Source organism: Micromys minutus (genome assembly GCF_963924665.1).
Source record: "Micromys minutus genome assembly, chromosome: 2".
Taxonomy (NCBI): domain Eukaryota; kingdom Metazoa; phylum Chordata; class Mammalia; order Rodentia; family Muridae; genus Micromys; species Micromys minutus.
This window is the reverse complement of record NC_137971.1, coordinates 10,595,414-10,622,020: the sequence shown is the minus strand read 5'-3', so window position 1 is coordinate 10,622,020 and position 26,607 is coordinate 10,595,414. Positions and strand designations below refer to the sequence as shown.

The 26,607-nt window shown below is 39.2% G+C and overlaps 1 protein-coding gene across 4 annotated transcripts in view; it reads right to left on the bottom strand.

Annotated features, from left to right (window-relative positions):
• Positions 1–26,607, bottom strand: part of SORCS1 (sortilin related VPS10 domain containing receptor 1) — a gene marked incomplete at both ends in the record, with an annotated part of 518,044 nt that overhangs the window by 131,510 nt on the left and 359,927 nt on the right. For all 4 annotated transcript variants that reach the window (XM_080911273.1, XM_080911272.1, XM_080911274.1 and 1 more), the window contains one exon: positions 9,116–9,180. In XM_080911273.1, the coding sequence (XP_080767399.1) occupies positions 9,116–9,180 (65 nt within the window). The remainder of the gene's footprint in view (positions 1–9,115; positions 9,181–26,607) is intronic.

Here is a 26,607-nt window from a genome sequence, read left to right as displayed (position 1 = left end):
AGTGTTAGCCTTAAATCTTAGCATAATGGCCATGGGAAACTCATTTAATCGTTGGAAGCCTTATTCCCTTTCCTGTTATAATGAGGGACATAACAGCAGCACCTACCTCCAAGGGCTGAAAACAAACCAAGAGCAACAACAGCAAAAACAAAATACTTGGTGGTTTTTATTATTGCTTTTCAATGTACAGGATTAAAGAAAATTCATGGTGACTCGCCAGCGTCTTTATGGTCCCGCCTTCATGAAAGTTAGACTCAGAAAACTTGTAATTTTCTATTTATTAGAAGTCATCTCTCACACCGGTCCAGACCGCTGCTGCTATATCCTGAAAGTTTGTAAGGACTCAATGGAAATGGAGGTCTCAGTCCAAAGTGAGGGCATACATTCCCTGGGAATCTATGAAGTCTAGTCCTTAGGAAGTGCAGACCTTCTGGCAAATGGATGGCCCATAGGAGGCAAAGGAGGCAATATAAAATGAAGCATCCAAAGCAAAAGTGGTTTACAGGAGCCTATTAGGGTGATGTGATCATAAGATGTGCATTATAAGCGAAGCCTGTATTCCCTTACTTTGTAGCTTTCTGGTGACTTTGAGTGGCTAATTCTAGGCTAACACTTAAAAAAAAAACAAAAACAAAAAAAAAAAAACAGTACCCTCATTACAAAGTAGTTAACACCTTGAATCCAGACACTTGCAATGGAAAATGTGTCCAATTGACCCCCACCAGGAAGAACTGGAATTGATGCCCACTCTTTGGTTCTGTCCACAGCTCAATACCCTACTTGATCATGAGAGAGAGGTGATGGAGCTTTTGTTAAGTCACTGGAAAATGCTCTTCCTGTTGCAATCAGAACCTTACTACAAATTGGACCTCTCACCCCTTCCAAGGTTTTATCATACGTGCTCCTATAATTTGACTAAAAGAAGAAATACATAAAAGTTCTCTATGGGAATCAATAAAACCAACTATTTGCTGGATTTGAAACTCTGCCTGGAATGTGAGTAGCAAGATTGATATGAGTCATGCTTTGTCCCCCCCCCAAAAAAACATGAAATTTTAATATTCTATATAGTATTACAAAGAACTGCCATCTTTTGAAGTACATTGAGTAAGAAATCAAATCAGGAAGTAGGATCAAATAAATACCCTCATGTTCATTCCAAACTAAACACAAATTCAAACAATAAAAGCATGGCAGGTTAGCGTGGTCTGTTGCTCAGCAGATGGGTTAGGTTTAGCGCTCATTTGCAGGACTCTTGACTGCTGAAAGTCTAAAAAGCAACACAGGGATATACTGATTGCCTGGCTCTGTATGAGGACACACATTTCAGGACACAAGCTGACAGTTGTCAGGAATTTAAAATGCACGTCTTTCTGGCTCAGGGATGGACCTCTAACCACTACACTTTGGTTGTTACCATTGTACAAGCATGAGTGATTACTAACTAGATAGATTAAAGATTTTTGCACACAAGAACTGTCTAAAATAGGCAAAGGTCAATCTTTTACTGAGATGGTGATTATTAGATTACAGGTCACTGTGTAATGCATTTCTCTGCAGTAATAAACCATAAAGTCACTGAAGGCCATTGTCAAACGTGGAGAGAATTTTTTCACTTGCCTGTCTGATCACCAACACAAATTGTTGCCCAATGATTTACAACAGAAGTATTTGAGTGATTATGTCCATGAATAGACACACAGATGTAATCCCCAGCCCACCACACAGAGAATTCATATTTTTTGCTTTCACAGAGTTCATGGATATCAAGATGGGAAAGGGAAAACTACAGAAATGACATTTAAAATTTCAAACTAAAATGATAACATAAAAGAAATACCTATACATAGGTGGATAAACCAGAAAGATGAGGAATCCTTATTTTTATGGCGTTGAAGAAAAATTCATCTGACAGGTGAGATGAATTAACTTGCCTTTTCATTCTCTCCACCTGACTACCACTTCCCAGAAATGAGATGATGGCCATTGAGTGGATTTGCCTGGTGAAAGTGGGACTCCTGACCACAGTTCTACTGCTGAATTTCTGTTTTTGCTTAATAAAGTCGTTGCTGTTGCTATAGGCGTAATTTGTGTTTCCAGTGAAAATGGCTCTATACTGGAGGGCTTGGATGCCAACAAACGTAATGGATGGGCTCTGGTTCCCTTGGTATAGCAGTTAAGCAGACCCATCTCATCCGTTCTACAGTATGCATATCCTTCAACGTGGACAAAAAGACTGTGATGGTAAAGGACAGGAAATATAAAAGAGATTTCTGGGCTTCAACCAAGACAGAATTAATGGGCTCAACAATGAAATTCAGTTGTGAGATTTGCTTTATTTCACCTCTGTTTATAATGAGCTGGTTTGAGGTTCATTTTACAGACTTTGGGTCAGTCATTTTCACAGTTGGCTAAAGAACCAAAGCCTGTTCTCCCCAGTGAAGGAGACTAGTCCTTGAGAAAGTTGTTCCAAGGTTACTTAGCCATGCAAATAGACTCTGAGACTAGAAATTGTCCCCTGTCTTCTGTCCAGACTGGCATGGATCACCACCAGGACAAAAAAGCTCAGGTTTCTAACTGAGGCTGCAAGTTTCTGAAGTAGAAGAGAAGAATAAGGGCAGATCTTGGTTCTGCAGATCTTCCTAAATGTTATGTGCCTACAGCAACGCATATGCCTAACTATGCATACATATATGTTAGCCATGAAAGGCTATGTTCTTTTCTGACAAAATCAAAATGGTGAAATATGACATCCAACCTCAGAGACTTATTAAGTTGCTTGGGCTCATGCCTGGCTTAAAGACCCCAGAGTCACACTTTTCATTAGGACAATATGCCTACACAATGATGCTCAAACTCCATTACTCAGTCACTCTGTGAGTCGTGAAATATTCAAGCTCTGAGCTATGGTTTAGATAGAGATCAAGGATTATATGAGACGTGGCTTTTCACGAAGCTTTCAGTACAATGGTCTAGCCAGCATTTTCTCTCTGATGACACATACCTATACACAAATATTGATGCAGTAAGTTACAAAGCATAGTTCTATTTCTTGTTCACTGTACCAGGCATATGTAAGGTGAACACACTCATACTCACAGAGCTACGGAAGCTGAAAGTAATATCTTTACATCCTGGGTAAAGGCTGACGATTTGTCCACATCTCAGTATGAATATCGATAACAAAAGCTATGTCTGGTACACATGTTCATGGTGTTCAGGTAACACTTGTATGATTGATTTTAATCATGCTTATTCTTTTCAGCTTCCCTTGCCAAGCAGAAGTACTATTGCCAGGTGCATTGACAGTACCATTCTAGCCCCACGTGTAAGTCACAAGGCATGTGTATTTCAGTATGTAATTGATAAGCTATCTGTACCAGTCATAGAATGAACATTTCTATCACTCATATTCCTTCAAACATAGGACTCCTTTGAAACAGAAATGAAGTATAATTATAATCTAAGGACAGCTGATGACATTAAAATAAAACTTGGAGTAACAAACCCAGAGAAGCATTTGAACCCCCATGGGGCTGAGCCAAACTGGGGAATGAAGAATCTGTGTGTGTGTGTGTGTGTGTGTGTGTGTGTGTGTGTGTGTGTGTGAAATATCCCATTTCATTGGCAAAAAGATTGTGAGTACATAAAAATATAGACAAATTCTTTAAAGTATAAAAATATAATGCCTTGTAATGAAAGATGCCAAGCAGAGTACATGGCCTGGAATGCCAACCCACAATACCATGAAAAATGAAAACAAAACAAAATGAAAAGTGTATCAGACAAGCAATGTGAGGAGAAAACACAGACTGGAATTTTGAAGTAACTAACCAGCAGCCAGCCTGGTTTTGATAAATGCACTCCCTACTTGGCTACTCTGAACTCCACCCTTCCCTTCTGTCTTCCCTTCTTGTTTCTGTTACCTGCAGCCAAGGATTCTGATGGTCTAGAGGTAGGAAGTGCAGGAGCAGAAAGGAGAGGAGGAGTAAGAGGCTGAGAGGTTGACAGGGCCAGAAATACTACAGTGTCAATATGATTCCATTTCTTTTTCTTTTTCATTGGAGAAGATCATATGATATGCTTTAATCTTTCATTACCATTGGTAGGCATTTCTCTTTGCTGTTCAGTTTTGACAGAAATATCTTCTTAAATTCAATACTTTTATAAAATACTTTTACTGAATACCTCTCTTTATTTGGGGGGGCAGTTCATATATGTGCTGCCATTTCAAGAATAAAGAAAAGATGAGGTCCAACACATAGTTGAATAGAAAGTGGCATACGATGCTTTCGGAAAGTGGAATCTGGGGTGGCATTTTGACACTGTAGACCCCAATGTCTTCCATGAGCACAGGAACAATGTTAAGAGTAAAACCCTATGCAGATGTGGATGATTGGTAGCATTGTTGCCAGGATACTGTGTTATGTGGCCTAGGATACCAACAAGAGAAAAACAGCATCATGCCCCAAACCTTGAAAACTCTAAAATTCCAGGTAATGCTTTCTCTCATTAGTTTTCAACGGTGGAACTTTGCTACTGAAGTGCATTAGTGCTCGGCCCAGCTCCACTGGGCATCACTGAGACTATACAATCCTGGGCTCCTGCTAAACCAGAGTTCACATCTTAATAAGGTCCCCAGATGAGACATACAGAAATGGCTAAGTTTGAAACGTAATGCTTCAACATTTCTGGGCAACATGGTATGAAGAAGAAATAGCTAAGCAGTGACACCGTCAATCATGTGCCCACCTGCCCACTCAGGCTCACGTGCCAGGTAAACTCCTTAGGTACACAGAGGAGGTGTGAGCTGCAGACAGATGAGACATATGATCCCTGCTCTGAATGAGTTTACAGACTGATGGATGTGCAGGAAAATTATGTACAATTATGCATGTGAAAAGTAATATTCCAAAGGTATGATGGAAAATAAAGATAATATCAAACACAGTGGCTAAAATTGCAAGGTTAAAGAAGTTTTTTTTTTTTTTTTTCCAAATAAATACGTTTCATCTGTGGGCTAAGCCATCCTCAGTGATTAACCACACTCAGTTGTTCAGAATAGGAGAAAGAGAGGAAACTACCCAGGCTACAGCAAAAGCAAGTATTGACTTCTTGAGGGACAAAATGTAACCTGATGAGTTAGTTCCAGCAGCTAGAGGCAAATGCAAGGACTTCGAATCAGGGCCTGTGGGAGGTTACTGGCTAAGCAAATGGACAGGCACCATGATATGCTAAGCCACAGGAGGAAATGCTGCCTTTATGGAAGTCAATGAGCTCTTTTAGAGGCACTGGGCACTTGCTTTGGCTCAGGAGAATATTTATCTCTCTGCTGTGTGGTAAATCTGAGCCTTGAGATCAAGACAATATCAGCTGTTGCAGGGGAAATGAAGGCTCAGTGAGATAATGCCCAGCAGAGGGAGAATGAAGCTAAGGCTGCTAAGGCCTTCTGTGTCAAGGGCACCGCTGGGAAGATCATACATGCCAGCCCTGCTTGGATGTGCAGGAAGTAAGGGTTGGTCACCTTTGGACTCAGGTCTGTGCTCCCAATCACAATGCCCAAGAAGATATGCAATCTCTAAAAGGGAAGTAAAATACTTAAAAAGGGAAACATCCCATGAAGATTTCAAATGAAAGTCCTGCAAGATATGTGGCTTCTGGGACTTGGGTCCCATGGGTGACTTAATTTTTCTGACTTGCAGTTACGAGTGCAGTTATCTATAAGACATGAGGAGAGAGAACAGGGTATTATGGGAAGTGAACCAGCTTCTTTGCAATTCTGAGTAACATGCTAAAAGCAAAGGATGTTCACCCTCTGGATCAGTGCTTTGTAGTAGTGAATTGGAACATTTTTTGTTATCTTAGATATATGAGGTCATTTTTTCCTTTTTTACTCCATTCTCTCCTCCTTTGTGTCTTTTCCTTCCTCATTTATACATAAGTATAATCTACCCCTTATCTTGTGCTCATTTATATGTAAAAAGATCTCATCAGAGGATCCTCAGGACTACAGTAGGTAAAGGAAACTTGCACTGTTGTTGCTTAAATATTGGACAGAAAAGTCACCATGCATAGTGTTTCATATGTACCTGTGTACTGGCTCTCCTGTTCTCACATGAATGGGCTCTATGAATAGAGTCCAACCTCCTCTACATCCTCTAAATATCTTACACATACAATATGTATGTTTCAGTTTCCTGATCGATAACATGAGATTAACAGTCTAAAAAACTGTCGAGAGGAGTAATTGTGAAAATTATTTAAACTACTTGTCGTGAGTGTCATAAGATGATTTGTGAATCGGTGCTTAGAATCATCCCTATGAACGTTCTTAATTTTCAGATAAAAACAAGATATAATAAGTGGTTGAAATGGTATTTTCAAGGCAATACAATAAGTGGTCTTTTGAAATTTTTCTATAGAAGGGTTTGAGTTCTGGATTTGTACCTTAGGTCCCTGGATATGATGTATCTAACCACACAATTGTCACTGACTGAAGGTCTTCACTCTAGTTTGCCTAAAGACTGGGGTCTTCTATGAATTATCCTAGCTGTCAATCTAGTCTAATGAATTGTCCCTCCCCACCAACCCCCCCCTCCCCACTGCCTGTGGTAAGGCTCACAGGGGCATAATTCATTTTTTTTCCTTTCTTTCAAGGTGCTTTGTGAGAATCTCTAAACATAACAATTATTGCCTGGATGGTATCTGACAACCACAAAACAAAGATGAAAAACCAAAGCAAACCAGAAGAGCACTAGTAACAAGAGAATGCTTTAGGAAACAGAAACTTGGTGCTAGAGAAATAGCTCAGTAGGCCAAGCAAGCATAAAAACATAAATTTGATCTCTAGAACCCACATTTTCCCTTCAAATAACATTAATTATTTTCACATAGGATCCTGTCAAGTTCAATTCAGCCATTTGCTTCTTTATTGCTGTTTTTAATTCATTTGTTTATTTACTTTTTATCCTGGTCACAGCCCCCTCGCTCCTCTCCTCCCAGTCCTGCCTGTACAAGTTCCTCCCCTCATTACTCCTTCTTCTTAGAGAAGGGTAAACTTCCCTTGGGTACCACGTAGTTCTGGAACATCCAGTCTCAGCAGAACTCTCCCACTGAGGCCCAACCTGGCAGTCTAGTTATGAGAGGGAGATCCAATGGCAGGCAACAGAATCAGAGACAGCCTCTGTTCCAGCTGTTAGAAGACCCACATAAAGACCAAGCTACACATCTGTTCCAAATGGGTAGATGGCCTAGGTAGAACTGTGTAGAAGACGGGATGAGTAAGAGAATGGGAGATCAGGTATGAATAGGGGGTAGAAAGCAGTCTGGGAGTGAGAGTAGAAAATGGTGGGGGGGCACCTCTGGGGCTAACTAGAGACCTGGAACTGGAATGGCTACAGAGAGGCTGTGGGGGTGATACTAGTTGAAATTCCTACCAGTGTAGGAAATGGAGGCTAAAGAGGTCACCTTCTGCAGCCAGGAGGGACGTACAGTAAAGGGAGAAGGACATCAGCCTACCCACAAAGCCTTCAAGCACAAATTTGTCCTGCCTACAAGATGAGCAGGAATAAAGATGGAGCAGGGTTTGAAAGAATGGCCAACCAATGACTGGCTCAACGTAAGACCCATTCCATGGGAGAACCAGTTCCTAACACTATTAATGATACTTTGCTGTACTTGTAGTCAGGAACCTAACATAACTATCTTCTGAGCGGTTTCATCAAGCACTGGGTGGAAACAGGCGCAGAGGCCCACAGCTAAACATTAGGTGGAGTTCAGGGAGACTTGTGGAAGAGTAGGGAATAGAATTAACCAAGCCAGAGGGGTCAAGGACACCACAAGATGACCTACAGGGTCAACTAACTTGGCTCCATGAGGGCTCACAGACACTGAACTATCAATGAAAGAACGTATGTTTTAACAGAAGTTGGGCCTGGGTAGTTTGAGACTTGTAGTCCTGGTGTTGGGGAGATGGAGACAGATAGATCTCAGAACTTGCTTGCCAGCTGGCTGAGCAAACCTGAACACTTCCAGGACAGTGAGAGACTTTGTCTCATAGAAAGTATGTGTGCGCATGCTCATGTGTACGTTGAGGGTGGGGAGCTGTACAGATGTGTCAATGGTGTAGAGCATTGTTGCTCTCCTGTAAAGGCTGATGTTTTGGTTCTAGAAAACTATCTTGTTGCTATTTTAGTTTGGGTTACTACTACTGTGATAACATACCATGGCCAGAAGAAAGATGGAGAGGAAAGGGTTTATTTTCCTCACAGTGCCTTGAAACAGTTTATACTCAAAGGCGGTGAAAAAATGAACTCACACAGGGCATGGATATGGAGGCAAGAGCTGATGCAGAGGCCATGGAGGGGTGTTGCTCACTCTCTTGTTCCCCACGGCTTGCTTGGCCTGGCTTCTTACAGAACCTAAGACCACCAGCCCATTGGTAGCTGTACTGTAAATAGGCTGGGCCCTCCTTGAATCACTAATCCATAAAATGTCCTACAGGCTTGCCTCAGACAGATGTTAATTAAGACATTTTCTCAACTGAGCCTCCATCCTTACTGATAACTCTAGCCTGTGTCAAGTTGATGTAAGCTAGTACAGTAGATCACAAGAGTTCTTTACTCAAGGGCATCCGATGCTCTCTTTTGACCGCTACATGCACCAGAAACACGCTTGACACACATGTTTTTATGCAGACAAAGCATGCACACACAAAAAAAAATAAAATAAATCCTTTTGAAAATCAGTTACAAAAGGCAGATCTCAATAAGAAACTCTGAGGTTGTCTTCCGTGTCTTCATTCCTGTCACCTGCTCCAGGTGAATCCAGAGTATTAGAGATTTTTTGTCAGGGCTTACTCGCTGGGCTAGGAGGGTTCCTGTATTGCATCTATCCAAACAGAACTTCATCTGTATATATACAGAGATAGATTTATAAATCTGTGTGAAATCGTAAATTTATGACAACTATTAAGCAAATTCTGGATTTTGGAAACAGGATACATCCACATACCCAAATGACCTTGGTGGTCACGCCTGTGTCTACAGACCTGGTTTGTACCTTACTGACAGAACTCTTACCACTAGGAACCTGGGGACATAGTTGATTTACTTACGACCATCCACGGTCCTGGCCTCGAGATGCACAAGGTCTGGTTCTTTGTTAGACGCCATCACAGACCTAAAGAATGACAAAACATAAAAAAGAACATTTTGCATTAATAACTTCACAGATAACTCAGTGCATCCCACAGACTGTTAATGCCTGCAGGTTTCTGAAGCCATAATCCTGGGAACATATCCACTCTGTTTATGTCTAATGCTTGACAGTAAAATTTCCCCTTGAAATAATAACAATATTGAATCTTTATTTGACTATGTCCAGGTTGAACTCTGGTCAGGACACTGTGTTTTTTAGCTCAGAATGGAACTATGTCCTACTGATGGAATACACCCATTCCTACCACCACATCACCGGCTACACACTGGAGTTGATGAACTCATTGGGCAGATATCCAGCATACTGATTTAGATAGCTGACTTGCGCAGAGACTCAGAGCAAACTGATCTAATTAAAGTTTGACACCTCAAATTTACAAAGTCCTATGAACTTTGGTTATATCATGTGACACAACTGCATTTAAAAAAAAAACAAACAAAAACCAAACCAAACCAAACCAAACAAACAAAAAAAACACCTGTAGCAGTAACCATTCTCAGCAGCAGCACTGGACCAATATAACTAAAAGACAAAGGAAAGTAGATGTCTCTCACTTTCTAGTAAGTCCCACATCCATATGTCGATGTCAAATTAGAATCCACTTTAAACTCCTTAGAGAGCACACCAAAAAGAAAACGATCATTTTGTTATATAAATAAGACAGGCAATCTCACTATGCACCCAGAATTTTTATAGAGCAGGATCACTTAAACATAAGTACATCTGTGTTTCATTTTAAGCAGGATTCATGGAAAATTAATTGGTTCCATTTCTATGAAGAAAAGAGACAGATTCTTCAGAGCTGGTCCCGCAGTCTGCCCCCAGCATCCTTGGAGATAGAGAGTTCAAAAGTGCACATCACTTCAGTACTTAATGTGGAGCCTCAAACTGCACAGGCCAGGGCTCATCTCACTTCCGCTGCCGGTGGATGAGACACACTAAAAGGCTTTGCCACTCCTAAACTGCCACATCCATTACTCACTCCTTGGTGAGCCTCTGAATGGTTCTGCTGATAGTTTGGAATGCTCTGCTTCAGCTCCATTGTGGTCTCACAGACTCTTTAAAAAAAACAATAGAAAAGCCATTTCTGCTAAATAGACCTTACCTACAAGGGTAGCATTTCCTATTAAGAAGTATTTACTTTTATGTAAACCTTTTAAAATATGACATAGATTTTGCCATAAAAGTGCTTTGTGGGTTTCACAGACATGAAAGTAGCATGTTCCATCAACAAACACTGGCATACATAAAGCACAGGAACACACACACACACACAATGTGTGTGCCCCCACACACATAAATATGTACATATGACAAATATAGTTACTGGAAGAAATTTTTGACCATCTATACTCATAGGTCTTCTCATATAATAGTAAAATTGTAAATATATTTTATTATAAAAAAGAAAAAAACAAAGAGGATGACAAGAAAAAGGGATTAAAATAGGAAGCGAGCAGGGGAATGAGAAGGTACAAAGGTCAACAGAGTCAATGAAACAAGTAAATTAACTGGTATCTTAGGGGCACCCAAAGAACTCTTTTTATTTGAATTAATTTCCCCTAGTTTAGCTGTTCTTCGTTTTCACAAAAGCAGTCTCCTTGAGGACCTATTGTAATCACAGTCAGTAAGATTTCTCTGATTGATACATGGCCTGAAACTCAAAGTCTATGTTCTAACGATTAAATGCTGCCTTCTTCTCCAAGGAAGCAGACATTTCCTAATAACGCATTTATCACGTCACTCCAAGAAACCTGTAAAATGAATTTGAACGCTTGGCATCACTGGAAATTGCTTGGATACATGCGGAAGGTGACTTCTCTGCTGTCATTACAGTAGATATTACAGGGATTCCTGCATCATAAGTATTGTTCTCCAACTCCCAACACCGAGATGGTGCCTGAATCTACAAGCTGTCTCCTCCGTAAAGATTTTAAGCCAGGAGCATCAAAACTGAAAATGAGGGGCTGGGGACTGGCTCAGTGAGTAAAAGACTTGTCTACATGTAGGAGGACCTGAGTTTGAAATTCCACCACCCTTGTAAAAAACCAAGTATAGCTTGACATACATATGACATGCACAGCATTGGGTGGAGAAAAGGAGACCCAGAGAGCCCCATGGCAGGGCCAGTCTAGGCAAAATGGCCAATCTTGCAGGCCCTGCTTCAAGGCAATATGAGTGGTAGAGGAAGCTACAGACTGTCTTGTTCAGGCACCTACATGCATATTGGTGATTGCACACACACACAAACACACACACTTCCCACATGCACAAACAACCTCTTGTATGAGAGTGTACAAATATGTGAACAGAGAATACTGGCATAGTAGTCAGTATTTGCTCTAAAATATATGATGTTGATCCATCTTGGAGACTCTGAAAGAATGCATCTATAAAACATGAAAAACAATGGTCCAAATTCACCTAATTAAAGGTTTAATTTACCCTGTCTTAGGTCACTCATAAAAGTTTCTTTCTCTTTGAACTAAATTTCTCAAGCCTATATCCTGTGGTATATGTACCTGACATCCTCCAAGCCTTCCTTTTTTCCACCTTCACAATTCTTATTGCTGCAACTCAGTTATAGATGACTGAACTTAAACACATTTTTCCTAGGTCAGTGTTCACTTATGAGAGTCAGTTATTCCTTCAAGACTTTGAGAATCATGCTTATATTTTAGATAATTTTAAATGTAAAAACCAGTGTTTTGGGGGTACACACCCACCCCCCCACACACACACACTCAATTCTGACCTGATTTGCACTGGTACTTCAGGCTTATCATCATAGATACGTGAAAGCCTAAGGCCAGAGTATCAGCAGTTTCAGGCTAGCCTGGTCAGTGTTGTGAGTGATAAGGAAGGTTAGCTCATATCTGAAAGACTGAGTGCAAGTCTGGCAGATGTGAGGTTTCTGGATTAACTCTGAGCACCCCATCCAAAGTATCCTTTGCTTCAAAAAAAAAAAAAAAAAAAAAAAAAAAAAAAGGGCTTGGATGCATTGCTGCTTTTACTCTTTTCCATCATTGCATTTTATTTGACGAGAAGAGTAGGGAAGTTCATAATCACCCATGAAGCTAACACCAATGGCGGTATTATAAACTTTTGGGATAGCATGGGAGTTCTCTAATAGAAATCTTGTATAAAAGTTATTTGTTTTCACAGATCAATAGTCACACACAAAAAAGTGAATATGTAATAGTCAATAAGCTGGACTATCTACATAAAAAGCTAAATTTACTTAATTATTTATTTAGCATTCCAAGCTCCTGGTGAATAAAATCAAAAGCCACCACATTCTTCTCACTAAGAGAACAGAATTACAGGTGAATGGGAAAAGGATTCTAACATTTGGGGTTTCTTTGGGACTCCCCCCACACACACACACAAAAAGTCTTTCTCTGTAGTCTCAGGAAATGGCTAGGTCCAGGTTGACAATGTAGGGGATGGCGAGACAATGGTGTGGAGAAGGTGATTAGGAGAAGATGCATCTTCCTAAGACAAGTGGAAAGGGAGGGAAATGGGAGTGGGGTGGGGAAAGAATGATTAGTGGCAGCTTTTTTTTTTTGTCATGTATACATATTCTAGACATCTTATTGGGTGCATAATTTACACATTTTTTCCCCAACTGGTAGCTTGTGGTGTTTAGAGACAAGACTTTTTTAAAAAATTTTTATGAAGTTCAGGAATGAGCCTTTTTTAAAAATTGTGTTGTGAGCATCATACTAAAGATCCTCAGAATTCACTGATCTCTGAGTCTACCTTTATCCATGTTTCATTCTCTATCACTATAACTTTTGGGAAAATTTTGGATCTCGGAGCACATTGCCCTCTAGCCCACGGTTCAACTTCAAAATTCTTTTGGTCCTTGGAGACATTCACATCTTTGCACATGTTTTCCAGACTACTTTTCAATTTGTGCAAAACAAAAGTGAAGTGGATTTTTTTTCTTTTGAGGAACTCTGTTGACACTATAGTAAAATCTGGTATCAGTTTGTCATAACAATATTAAGACTTCAGGGACACGGCTTATCTCTATAGGAATGTAATTAACTCATATGCATTATTAACTTTTATATTAGTGCCCTCAAAAAATGGGGATAACATTTCAAATGTAAATACAGAGATTATCTAATAAAAAGAAAAAATGAACTCCATATTCTCTGAATAACAGGCAACATGTTTTAATGAACAATATTTTTACATATTAAAGTGGAAAATCACACCACTTAATAGAAAAAAAAAAGAAAGCAACTAGATCAAATCTTCTGGAATATTTGACAAAAGTGATTGATAAACAATGGCAGGGTGAAGGGAGCACATTCCACTTATATATAAGCAGCAAGCCTCGCCTGAGATCAAAAAGAGAGTTCTCCACATGGGCATCTATTACTATATCAAGAGAGTTGGGGTTTGCAATGTAGAACAACAAAAATTAGGTCAAATGCTGTTAGAAGTGAAGAAAGTACGGCTGACGTTGTGACAGAATGGTACACTTTCCTAGTGTGCATTTTGCTCTGAGTGCAAACCTCAGCCCTGACGGAGAAAATGGAGTCAAAACAGTGCATATAATCAAGTAGAATTGTGCCATCCCCTGCCCATGTGTGGACCTTGAGGAAAACTGAAGTGCAAATCTACTGGCCATACTATTCGTACTTGGCTGATAAAAGAGGGAAACAGCCTGTCGTGGGCTAAGACTCCCCTGCATCTGCGGTCTCAAGTTGCTGATCCCATTGACAACTATTTCAGGGCAAGACCTTAAGGATCAGCAGAGCCAAGCATGTGTAGAACCCTGAATCCAGTCTGATGAGGTGCACCACGGCCGCTCAGCGTGCAGTGTCAGCCCTGTGAAATACAGTCAGCCCGCTGCAGCCTTTGTAGACATTCCCTACCGAGGAACTCAGAAATGTCACTACTTTATCATTCTCCTGGCGTGTTGTCTGGGGTGATACCACTTTAATATAGTGCTCAGTAAATGGTGCAGAGCCACAAAATGTCCTGAAGTACGGAACTGCAGAGCAGGTATTAAAAAATAAATGTCGTCTCTGGATAGCACGTACTTATTCTGATTTAGAAACGCAGTAACATCACCCAGGGAACAGGGATCTGCCTAGGGACAGAGGCCATGAGGGAAGGAGATCCCTGCTTTCCGTTTCCTTATTTTGATGGAGGACTCATGTACTCATTAGCATCCTCATAAATGCTGCCTTAGGTGAAAGCAACCCTGTCTGCAGAGGCAGCAACATGCCTGGCAGACATTAGGAGCCGGAATCCTTGATTCCTTTCTGTAGAGCAAGTGTTGGCTCTTCACCTGACAGTTTCTAAAGCATACATCATCAGGAAATCTCAGGCTATGGCCACAACTTTTATTCTTGAACAAGTCATCTTAGCTCAAGGTCTCATGTGCTGTGCAGCCAGTGAAAACAAGCTGTGTGAAAGAAAGGTGGCCTGGATGTCGTTTTAACCTCTCTCTTTAGCCCAAGAGACACGTTTTCTTCTTCTTTTAGTTTAGACCTTACTGCACCACTCTGTTTCCCAGTAACAAAGCTACCGCCTTTAAACAACAAATAAAGAAGCCAGTAAGTAGACCAGGATAAAAATGAGTACTATTTTGCTGTGCATAATGACCTACTGAGAAGTTAGGAAAGGCTGCAACCCTGAGCCTCCCTTGTTCCAAGTCTGCATCTTGTTAAACTTATTCCTCGAGCCATAAGGTATTTACACAGAGGTTGTTTTCAAAAACTGTGTGTGTGTGTGTGTGTGTGTGTGTGTGAGTGTGTGTGAGTGTGCATGTTGTATATGCACATCTCTATACGTCTGCGTGAGTGTACATGTGGTATGTGTGTATATATATGTGTGTGTGTACACGCAGTATATGTATATGTGTGTGCACATGTCTGTGTGTGTGAGTGATATGTGTGAGAGCAAAGTGAAATTCATATGGGTCAGAATGATAATGACAAGAGTGAGATGTTTGTTGCACAAACTGCTTGGCAGAGATAAAACTTTATTGCAATTATAACTTTAGAAGGAAGAGATTTTATGGTTCAAATGCCTGGCCCTAGTCATGGTTCTTGGCCTTCTATGGTATTTCATAACTGAAGGTGGAGGTCACAAAAAAAGGTTTCTGGAAGAACAATAACCAAAAATTGATTCTAAACCAAATGTGAGGTGAATCTCAGATATTCTGGAAAGAGCTCACAAGTGAGGCACCGCACAACCTCACTGCTGGCTTCGAGTAGCTTTATTCCACACAGTGCCAGTGAACAGTCCACACAGTACCTCCACTTAGTTCCAGGTTACACTTGTTACAATCTCATTGTCTTAACTGAATGCTTTCTGCTCTGACAGAAACATGGTGCTGTGATTACAGAAAACAACAGTGTCTTACCATCATTCCTCAACATGTAAGTATTACATGAATGTATCTGTGGATTGAATTATATTCACATTATTGATTTAAAATATCTTCTGTTTGAGTGGCTGACAAGAAATTCATAAAGACCACCAGCACAAACAACAAAAAACATTAAATAAATTTTGGCTTGGTATTAAAACAAGAGGCATAACCATTTTGCAAATGCCTATGAATATAATTGTGATGTTTTGTGTCACAAATCCATGTGAAGTCTAGTTTTCAGCATGGATGATTATGATATCAAAATATGAATCAATTCTGAAAAACACTAATGGTGCTCCATGTCCTGCAGAATTACACACTCAATGAAGACTACAGTCTTACTTGTAAAAACAAGCACTTCCATCTCCTTAGTATGAGTTGTTGTCTTTTGTCTTTAAAAATTAAGAAACACTTATTATTTATTGTCAATAAATATTTACTTTCTATCGCTGTTTAACAAACATACACACCCAGGGTTTTGTATATATTTCTGGGTCGACTACTGGATAAAAGCTTAGTGTCTACTCTAGAGAATCCACTAAAGTAGATGTGTGCAGACCAGGACCAACATCTCTTCAGCACATATTAATCCTCACTGTCTTCTATATGTGAATCTGCTTCTTACACCATTATTTGCATTCCCAGTCTACTTCATATCCCCCACTTTTCTACTCTCCTCTGTCTCTGTTTTCTAAATGCGTGTGGGATAGAGAAGAGCATAGTTTATGTACCATGGACAATGTCCAGGTCAGTGCATCATCTGCTTCCCAAATAAAAGTCAAAGGGCAATGAGATTCAGAAAACAGATTTTAAGAGAACAACCTATCTGATTCCCCAACAAGAGGCATAAGGCAAGTGAGATTCAGAGACATAAATTTAAAATAATCGTGGGTACAGTTAAAGAGGAGCTTGTGAAGTTTTATTAAAATTCTCTTTTATCATTTTTTAAACTTTATTGGTATCATGGTTTTAGCTACTTTATAATTCTGCCTAACGATAAATCTAGGTGACAGTTCCTTATCAGCTCATGAGACTAATAAGGTAAATCTCTAAGTACTTTATTACAGTCTATTACATGGAAATCTCCAATTAACTGAGCTATTATTGTCTATTAATAGACCCAAAGTAAAAGTGTAAATTGAAAGAGGAAAAAAAATCACTGCGAAGAGGTAGAAAATAATGGCCAGGATCTGTGTGAAAGTTCTGCAGTTGGGGTGACAAATAGAGCCTCACCTTTATAGGTCATCATTACATAAGGATAAGGGAGATACATTTATGTAATAATCTTTTAATTATTATAATCAGCCTTAGTATGAATAAAAATAATACCCCTTTCTGTATAGGAAGTATAATCGATGTGTTACATTTATGGGCTAATAACAAATAGAGAGAGAGTGAAGGGTTGTTTGGAGTGGAAGATAGACCAGACATTCGTCACCTCTCAGACATAAATGCTCGCCGTCTTACCGCCAGGGTTAGGGTGAAAGGCTAAGTCTGTGAACAACTTGTGGTCCATCTGGAGGCCTATGTCTGTGCTGATGTTGTGCTCAGAGTAAGAGGGGAAGCCAACGGTCCAGCAAGGGCAAGAAAAGCCTTGTTAACCAAGGAACAAGAAGAAAATGAACTTTGCCCTCTCCTTTCTCGAGTTTCTGTGTAAAGATCAAGAACCTCAGATGAGAGAGCAACTCAGGCAGAAGCTTCAAAGCATTGACTCCTGGGCATTTTTTCTGCTGGAAATAACCTAACCTGCAGAAACCACGAGAGACTCTATCTCTGATGTTTGGAAACATCTATCTCCAAATAGTGTTTTGTTTGAACACACTAAGACAGGGAGAAAAATGAGCACGCACCCAGTACATGGTAGGTTTTTAGTTATAAGTCAGCTATGTGCTAGGTGTACTTATAAATATCGACAGCAGACAATATACATAAATTATAACTGATACAAGACTAAAAAGTAATAAAATGTTTTAGTGTCTTTTAGTGACATATCCAGGAATCCCCCTGTATTGTTTTGGGCTGTTGAAGAAGGTGAGTTACTGTGAAATCTACAACTCTGTGTAGAGTATTACTAGGGATCCTTCCAAACTAATACAATGAAGAACATATAACTACCTCTGAACTGGAATGATTTAATGAAGACTTACTATATGTTTGGTGACGTTCTGAACTTTGGAGATTTTAATCATGAAACAATGAAATTATATATATATATGTGTGTGTAAATATATATTATATATGTAAATATATGCGTATAAATATATATTATATATGTAAATATATACATGTATAAATATATATTATATAAATATATACTAAATACACACATATGCACATATATTAGGTGGTAAGAACATTTCTGGAAGGCTGAATTGAAAGTAAAATATGGAAACTATGAGATTTAAGTATCTCAGAAGGAAATCAACCTCTTGTCATAGGGTCTGGATCAAAGCTGGTGTTTATCTATTAAATCTGGGACTGGTGTCAGTAAGGGCAGCGAGGTCATGTCCTTGTCAGTGTTCTGTACATCATCTGTCAACAGTTTAGATGAGAATGAAGGTTGTGTGCCTTCAAAACCCATATATGATACAAATGGGGGAGAAATGAAGGAAACCACAGAGGTAATGTCAGTTCTGAAAGCAATATTCATGCCTTACTAATAAAAAAAATTCAGATTAGAATCTAGGCTTTCTACTGTTTTCATGCCTCCATAAATCAGCTGTAAAAAGAACAATGTGAATATTAGTTTCTAAAAATAACTGGGCTGGAGATGTAGGTTTGCCTAATAGAGGAATTATTTCCCAAAATATTAAGATTGTGTGAAAAGTGGAGGAACTGAGGATAGAGGAACCATGCTCAGGGAAGGATCTCTTGAAAATAGAAAGTAAGAGATGAACATATTCAAAAATTTCATACTACAAGTAAGAGAGCCTAGACATCTATAGAACAAACACCTTCCACTCAAAGATTGGAACTTCTTTTTTTTTCTTACAACTTTATTTAAAAAAAGAGGGATACATATACAGATATTTAAAGGCATTTTGGCATAACATTATATGAATATTTTTGTCAGTACTTAATTCTTTTAGAGGTTTGATAGCATGCACTGAAATCCCACTAGTTACCATAAACATAAAGCACATGCAGGACAGAACGTAACATGGAAAAAGGTTTCTTGTTGGGTATAGATTAAGCACAATGATCTGTGAATACCAAAAATTACCACAAAGCTATGGATTAGCTCTTGGATTCTATTTTAATTAAAATATATTCTTTTTTGTTGTTGTTGTTGAACTTCACACAGTCTGTGAGTTGTTTCTGGGGTGTTCAGAGCTTTCTGAGGTTAGTATCCAATTATCAGTGACTTCAAATTATGTCTGTTCTTTTGTGACCAGGTTACCTCACTCAGGATGATATTCTCTAGATGCATTCATTTTCTTAGGAATTTCATAAAGTCATTGTTTCTGATATCTGAGTAGTACTCCATTGTGTAAATATTTTCACAGCTCCTATGTCAAAAATCAAGTGGCCATATATGTGAGGGCTCATTTCTGAATCTTCTATTCAATTCAATTGATCCACATGCCTATCTCTATACCAGTACCATGCAGTTTTTAGCACAATTGCCTTGTAATATAGCTTGAGGGCATGGATTGTGATTCCCACAGATGTTTTCTTGTTGTTGAGGATGAATTTTGCTATTCTACTATGAAGAATTGGGTTGGAATTTTGATGGGGATTGCATTGAATCTGTAGATTGCTTTTGGTAAGATGGCCATTTTTACAATGTTGATCTTTCCAATCCAAGAGCACAGGCGATATTTCCATTTTCTGAGATCTTCCTCGATTTCCTTCTTCAGAGATTTGAAGTTCTTGTCATACAGGTTCTTCACTTGCTTAGTTAGAGTCACACCAAGGTATTTCATAGTTTTTGTGACGATTGTGAAGGGTATCTTTTCCCTAATTTATTTCTCAACATGTTTGTCCTTTGAGTAGAGGAAGGCTACTGATTTGTTTGAGTTAATTTTATGTACAGCCACTTTGCTGAATTTGTTTATCAGCTGTAGAGGTTCTCTGGTGGAACTTTTGGAGTCATTTATGTATACTAACATGTCATCTGCAAATAGTGATGTTTTTACTTCTTTCTTTCCAATTTGTATCCCTTTGATTTTCTTTTGCTGTCTAATTGCTCCAGCCAGGACTTCCAGTACAATGTTGAATAGTTAGGAGGAGAGTGGGCAGCCTTGTCGAGTCCTTGATTTTAGTGGGATTGCTTCAAGTTTCTCACCTTCAAGTTTGATGTTGGCTATTGGTTTGCTGTATACTGCTTTTATTATGTTTAGGTATGGGCCTTGGATTCCTGTTAGTTCCAAGCCTTTTAACATGTAGTTGTGTTGAATTTTGTCAAATGCTTTCTCAGCATCTAGTGAGATGACCATGTATTTTTATTTTCTTTGAGTTTGTTTATATGGTGGTTTACGTTGATGGATTTCCATATATTAAACCATCCCTGCATCCCAGGAATGAAGCCTACTTCATCATGGTAAATGATAGTTTTGATGTGTTCTTGGATTCTGTTTGCAAGTATTTTGTTGAGTATTTTTGCATCAATGTTTGTAAGTGAGATTGGTCTGAAGTTCTCTTCCCTTGTAGGGTGTTTGTGTGGTTTAGGAATGAAAGTTATTGTGGCCTCAAAAATGGGTTAGGTAGTGTTCCATCTGACTATTTTGTGGAATAGTTTGGAGAATATTGGTATTAGGTCGTAAATAAATATCTGATAGAATTCTGCACTGAACCCATCTGGACCTGGGCTTTTTTTTTTTTTTTTTTTTTTGGGAGGCTTTTGATGACTGCTTCTATTTCTTTAGGTGTTATGGGATTATTATATGGTCTGCATGGTCCTGGTTTAACGTTAGTATCTTGTACCTGTCTAGGAATTCATCCATTTCCTCCCTATTTTCCAGCTTTGTTGAGTATAGGCTTTTGTAGTAGGATCTGATGATTTCTTGATTTCCTCAGTTTCAGTTGTTATGTCTCCACTTTCCTTTCTGATTTTGTTAATTTGGATACTCTCTCTTTGCCCTCTAGTTAGTTTGGCTGAGGGTTTATCAATCTTTTTAATTTTCTCAAAGAACCAGCTCTTGGTTTTGTTGATTCTTTGAATGGTTCTTTTTGTTTCTATTTGGTCAATTTCTGCTCTTGAGTTTGATTATTTCTTGCAGTCTACTCCTCTTGAGTGTATCTACTTCCTTTTGTTCTAGAGCCAGGGTTTTTCCGGCAGATCCTGAGTCTCTCTGCCAGAGTTCCGGCTCCACTGAACTGGAGGGCAGTGTTTTCTGTGTGCTCTGCCTAGCCCTCTCTCTGCTTTGGCTACTCACAATGCAGTCTCACCAGGCCTGTGTCCCTGAATCTCTGCTGTTTTAGGTGGCAAATGGCCAGACTGGAACTTCTAATCTAGGCCTGGTAAAAGGTAGAGGAAACAGATCTACAGAAGGCTTGGGTGAAGAGAAGAATGTTAAAAAAGATTTTATCATCTAGCATCTCAGAAAATTCAGTGCCATCCAGAGATATATGTATGCCATTCGGTAAGAGGATGTAAAAGATGAAGTATGGGAAGCTTTGCCTGCCTTCTGGAGTTTAGAGTTTATAACCAGCATGGATTCTTCATGGATATCTTCAGAACAGAACCTCAAAGAAATTAGATGTATATTCTTCTTAGCAGGCAAAATATCATGAGTTGGAGGATAGCCTGGGCTACCAAGACCTTGTATTATCAAACAGCAGCAACAGTAGCAGCTGCAGCAGCTGTAATAATAATAACAGCAAATTAATTCAAATATGTAGATTAAAAACACGTATTTGCATGTGTTCAATATATTTGAACTTCCAGTAAGAGTGGTTCCAAGATATATATAGTCATTCCTCCATATCTTTTTAACCTACTGAAGATATTCTGCGAATTCATTTTCTGGTACAGGAACCTCTGCAAAATACTCTAAGAAATCATTGCCAAAATTTACCTGAAATTGGAGAAAAGAGAAATCCAGTTGATAAGGTCTGGAAGATAGGACAGATAAAACTGGGTGAGGCAGAAGGAAATTAGATTTATCTTCATCATGGAGAAAAAGGTTCTGACACCCTTTAAATTCTTGGAACTTTATTTGATGACAAAGAATTTCTTAAGTTCTGAGCATGAAGGTGTGAGGGATTTGGCAAAAGGTGATGGTGCTGACTCTCTTCAAAAAGACGTTAAAAGAATTGCATGTTTTCCTAGGTATCTTGATTTCCATGACTGCAAAATTGCTCAGCAGCATACGTGCTCATAGAAGGGATAAGTGTATTCAGTAGAATGGCAATTCAGAAACGGCCCAAGCATAAATATTCTACAAGTTTTATTCTGTCACCATGGAGGTCCAAACTTGCTCTGCTCGGCACATGATAATAGCTTTGTAATTCAATTATTGGTAATAGTAATGTCTCCTGGGATTTATCTGCTGTAAGTGCAGCGCTCATGTAAAAGTCTTTACCATAAATCTTATGAATGCAGGTTCTGTCCACACCCTGGAGCACATCTTGTCATGCCTGTGAAGCTTTGACACTTTTCTCTAAGTTATGGGATTGCTTTGCTTAGAGGTGTTGATGTCCTAAGTGCCAGGGCCAACAATAAACAACATTGCGACAGGTCCATCTTCTCTTGTTATTCTACTCAGAGGAAGATAGATCCTGATAGACAGCAAAGTCCTGTTCTCAATTTCAAAAGCTCTTGGCATTCATTTCTCTAGCATTTTGTAGACAAGATCCCTAAAGTCACAGGAGGTCAGATGGAATGGCCTCTAAATTCTCCTGGAGTGTAAAGACTGTGATGGATAACTGTATTAGGGATAATCGCCTGACCTACGCTGACAAATTACCAACTGCTCAGTGCTGTGTCTTTTCCACCCTATCTTCTTCATGAGTAGGTACTAAGACAACCTCATCTAACCTTTAAAAGAAAAAAAAAATCTTAGGCTCCCTCACCTCCAACTCCATTTGTCAAGTCCACTCATTAAACTAAGAGTTGGAGGCCTCATTCATCCATGTTCCAAAGCCTTTTTGTTTGTCTCATTTTAATATATTTTAAAGCAGTAGGTGTCTCATAATGATCATAACGTATATATACATACATACACATTGCACTACACAGGCACACACACACACACACACACACACATACACACACACACTGGTTACTCTATACCTCAGGAAATAGAAGTGTGACTCAAGGAGAAAGAAACATCTAAAAATAAATAGTGTGACATATGTAAATGCTCTATAATTTCTACACTTACAAATGCTTTACATTATATGAGGAGGAAATCTCATGTCAGGTAGAAGCATAATTTTACTGAGGAACACTTTGAAAATGGAGCAGTAAAGCTTACGTTATGCCTTAATACACTCAACAAAAGCTCTGTGACTGTACCCGGCACCCAAAGGTGGATCAAGACAGAATGACTAACCAGAACTACATGCAAAACCATGGGGAAATTCCAGAAGCCTTTGAGATGTTTATAGAGTTAGGTTCGCTATCATTATGCTAGTGTTCGTTAATATAATTTTCTAATTATAGAAATTGGGATGCCAGAGTTATGGCCGCCATCTTTGTTCTTTCCTTCTCGTTCATGGCAGTGCTTTGTACTTTGACATCAGAGGGATTCTTTATAGGAACCGGGAGATGTGATTGAATCTCTATTATGCCAAGATAGAGAAGCTGCTGCTTAGGGGGACAGGAAATCATCAAGATAAGGGGATGGGAATCAATGAGGACCATTAGTGAATAGAGGCGGCAGAAGTGATGAGCTCATAGCGCACAGAGGCAGGCGCCTGCACTTGCATTTGTAAGGCAAACTTGCTAATCACAGGAAAAGATTAAGAAGTGAAGGAAGGTGCAAGAGGCTTGCGAAGCAGCACTCATGTGGAGATCATTAATTTTCAGAACAGAGATAAAACACCGGCCTCTCCAGGATAATGAAACTGCTCTTATCTAGCTCTCCTAGTGCAGGTGCAGTTAATGTCCCAGCACAGGGCCTGGGATGAGTCCCAGAACACTTTCCTGTGACTGCCCTAGGCTCCTCATTGAACTGCTGTTCATGGCTGAGCTCACAGGTTTAGACTCAGACACAGAGAGGTAGTCACCAAGGATGAGAGAACAGCAGAAGATGAGAAAGTCTGAAGTCCAAAGAGAATGGTTTCTGATTGTTCTGACCTCCTATGAATATTTTACCAAAGAAAGAAATGAAGAGATAGCATTACTTGTAGGCATGTAGTGTGCATACTTACATGCAACATGCACATGTTCATTTTGCTGCAGCTGAGGTAGTATACAAGGTAAACAGATGTCGAGTATTGGTTATAATGCTTTGATATAATAAAATCTGCATGGCCAGATGCCGAAAGTTCTTATCTCCAATTGGTTTTTTACTGATCAATAAAAATGCCAGCGGCCAAAGCCTGGGCAAAGGGTAATGTAATGAGTCCTTTAGATTTGTGAGGGCTGTGACACAGAAGAGGGAAGAAGAAAGAATCACTTGATTCAGGGGAGAAGGACTGGACATAGTGCTGCAGGTGAGAAAACCAATTAGCCATGTAAGAATCTGTGTAAGAGGCCAATGGCTACTTCTCTGATTGGGTCTGGGGTTGCAGGGGAAGGATTAGGAGTCTCAGACATACGGAAGGGGAAAATTTGTTATCAGGAGAAGGTTTAAAAGTGCCCAGTCTTTGAGCCAGGCATGGCATGTCAAAAATTAACTGGAGTGTGAGTTTGTGTGTGTGTGTGTGTGTGTGTGTGTGTGTGTGTGTGTGTGTGTGTGTGTTCCATTCTCCAATCCAGATAGCTCCTTGGATGGATGTGCACATGCAATTTGTGAAGAGCCAAGGAGGTATAGCCTGAATAACTGATACAGACAGAAACATGAGAGGCAGAGTTTTGACTTTTAGCAGGACCAGGAGGGAAGAAATTTAAAAAGATATATTTGGAAAATATAGTGAATGTTTTACTCTCTGATAATAATACTATGTTGTTTCTGGTTTGTAAAATGGGACTAAAGAAAACTGGTGTTTTGGCAAGCTTCCTTAGTTTCTACAGATAGTAAACATTGAATCTGAGATTGAACTTGGATATGTTGACCCGAAACATATGTCATTCTGACAAAGGGCCCAAACAGATGTAAACTCTGGTAGCGGCTATGCTGCATTACATTTTGAAAAGAGACAGAAGTAACCATTTACATTGAAGAACTAAATAGAGAACCATGAAGGAGGCAGACAATAGTCTAGAAGTAAACATTTACATTGAAGAACTAAATAGAGAACCATGAAGGAGGCAGACAATAGTCTAAGCCAAGTGTCAACATTCTCAGCCAACCATAGCAAGGTTCACTGCAAAACATCTATGTATACACTTGGCAGCCAAGGGTAGAGAGGAGAATCCAGAATTGGAATAAGAGTCCATGCGTATAGGAATCAGGCTGTAGGAAGTCTAAGATTAAAAGCTTTATTGATCCATAGCATTATGGAGGTCATGGGTATATTAATCACAGGGTCTCAGTCTGGGGTACTATATGTCCTAAGTCATGTCTATCTAGTTATAAATTTCATCACTATTATCTATCAACATGTACCAAGGTAAGGTGAATAAATATCTATGAGACTTGGCATTTCTACTTACCTTTCTGGTTGTTGCTCATCTGAAATGAGTATCAAAACATCCCTGCATAAGGAGTATCTTTTATGGATGCTCCTTTCCATTATCCTCTCTTCTTTCGTTGCTAAAACTGTAGGGCAATTCTTTCTCATGGCCATTCTTTGAGCTCTGGTCATGTTGCTTGCTAAAGTTGATTTTTCCCATAGGTATAACTAGGGGCATGTTACCTAATCAGACCCATACGATTAAATCCCAGGAGTTTGGTTGGACTGAGCTTTTTATTAGGAGACATGAGTTGTTCTGAGGTCACTTCAAAATCAGAGACTGCAATGTGAGGAGAGGAGGGCGGGGCTGACAGAGAGAGAAAGCATGATCTGACCTGTTTAATAAGCCTGATGATCTCAAAGAACATGCTGTTAGGTCCTTTGTTGTTTCAGACCCATGGATAAACATTTGTTATTCTATTATTTATGCAGGCTGCATTTTATTATATCTTGAGAGTCTTGATCAATGTTTACAATTAATCCAAATATGAAATAAGCCTCAAATGTAGTCAACATACAACAAATAGGACTTGTTTATTGTCTGAAACTGGCAAAGGATGTCAATCATACTTCTTACATTTAACTATGGGAAGCAATAAAGCTATTAATATGATTTAGTACACAGTGTACAGTATATCCATCTCCTCCCACTGTTGACTCTGAGGAGTAAACTCAAGTTCCCAGGTTTGAATGGTAAGTGCTTTTACCCACTGGTCCATCTCATTGACCTACAGGCCTATTTTCAACAGCTCCAATTTGTCATGTTAGTTTATCATAGAAAGCTGACAATCACTATTCCAGTGACCCTGTTACAGGCAGGCCATTTATATAAACATATGTTACAATGTAAGCTCAAATAAATTTTCAGTTAAGTGGACTTTTCTTAAGAACACTTTTTAAACTTAGCAAACTGTTTCATCTTTTGCAATAAAAACCATTCTCCAGATTTTAAATCTCTAACTTTACTCAGGCACCAAACCTAATTTTTCGTCCTTTTATAAATCATCGAGCTATGGACAAAAATGCATTTTCAAGGCATTTGAGTACAACATCTCCAGTCCATGAGGTTCATCAATGTTTAATGCATGAACTCAGCTCTTCATAAATTATTAGACTAAACTGAAGAATGTACAATTTTACAAATTTAACAATATTCGGTCTTGGTCTTCTCTTATTGTGGGATAAAGGTAGAAAACACATTTATTTCTATTTTTTTTCACCGTGAGATTGATTGTTAGTACCACAAGCAAAAAAATAAAGGC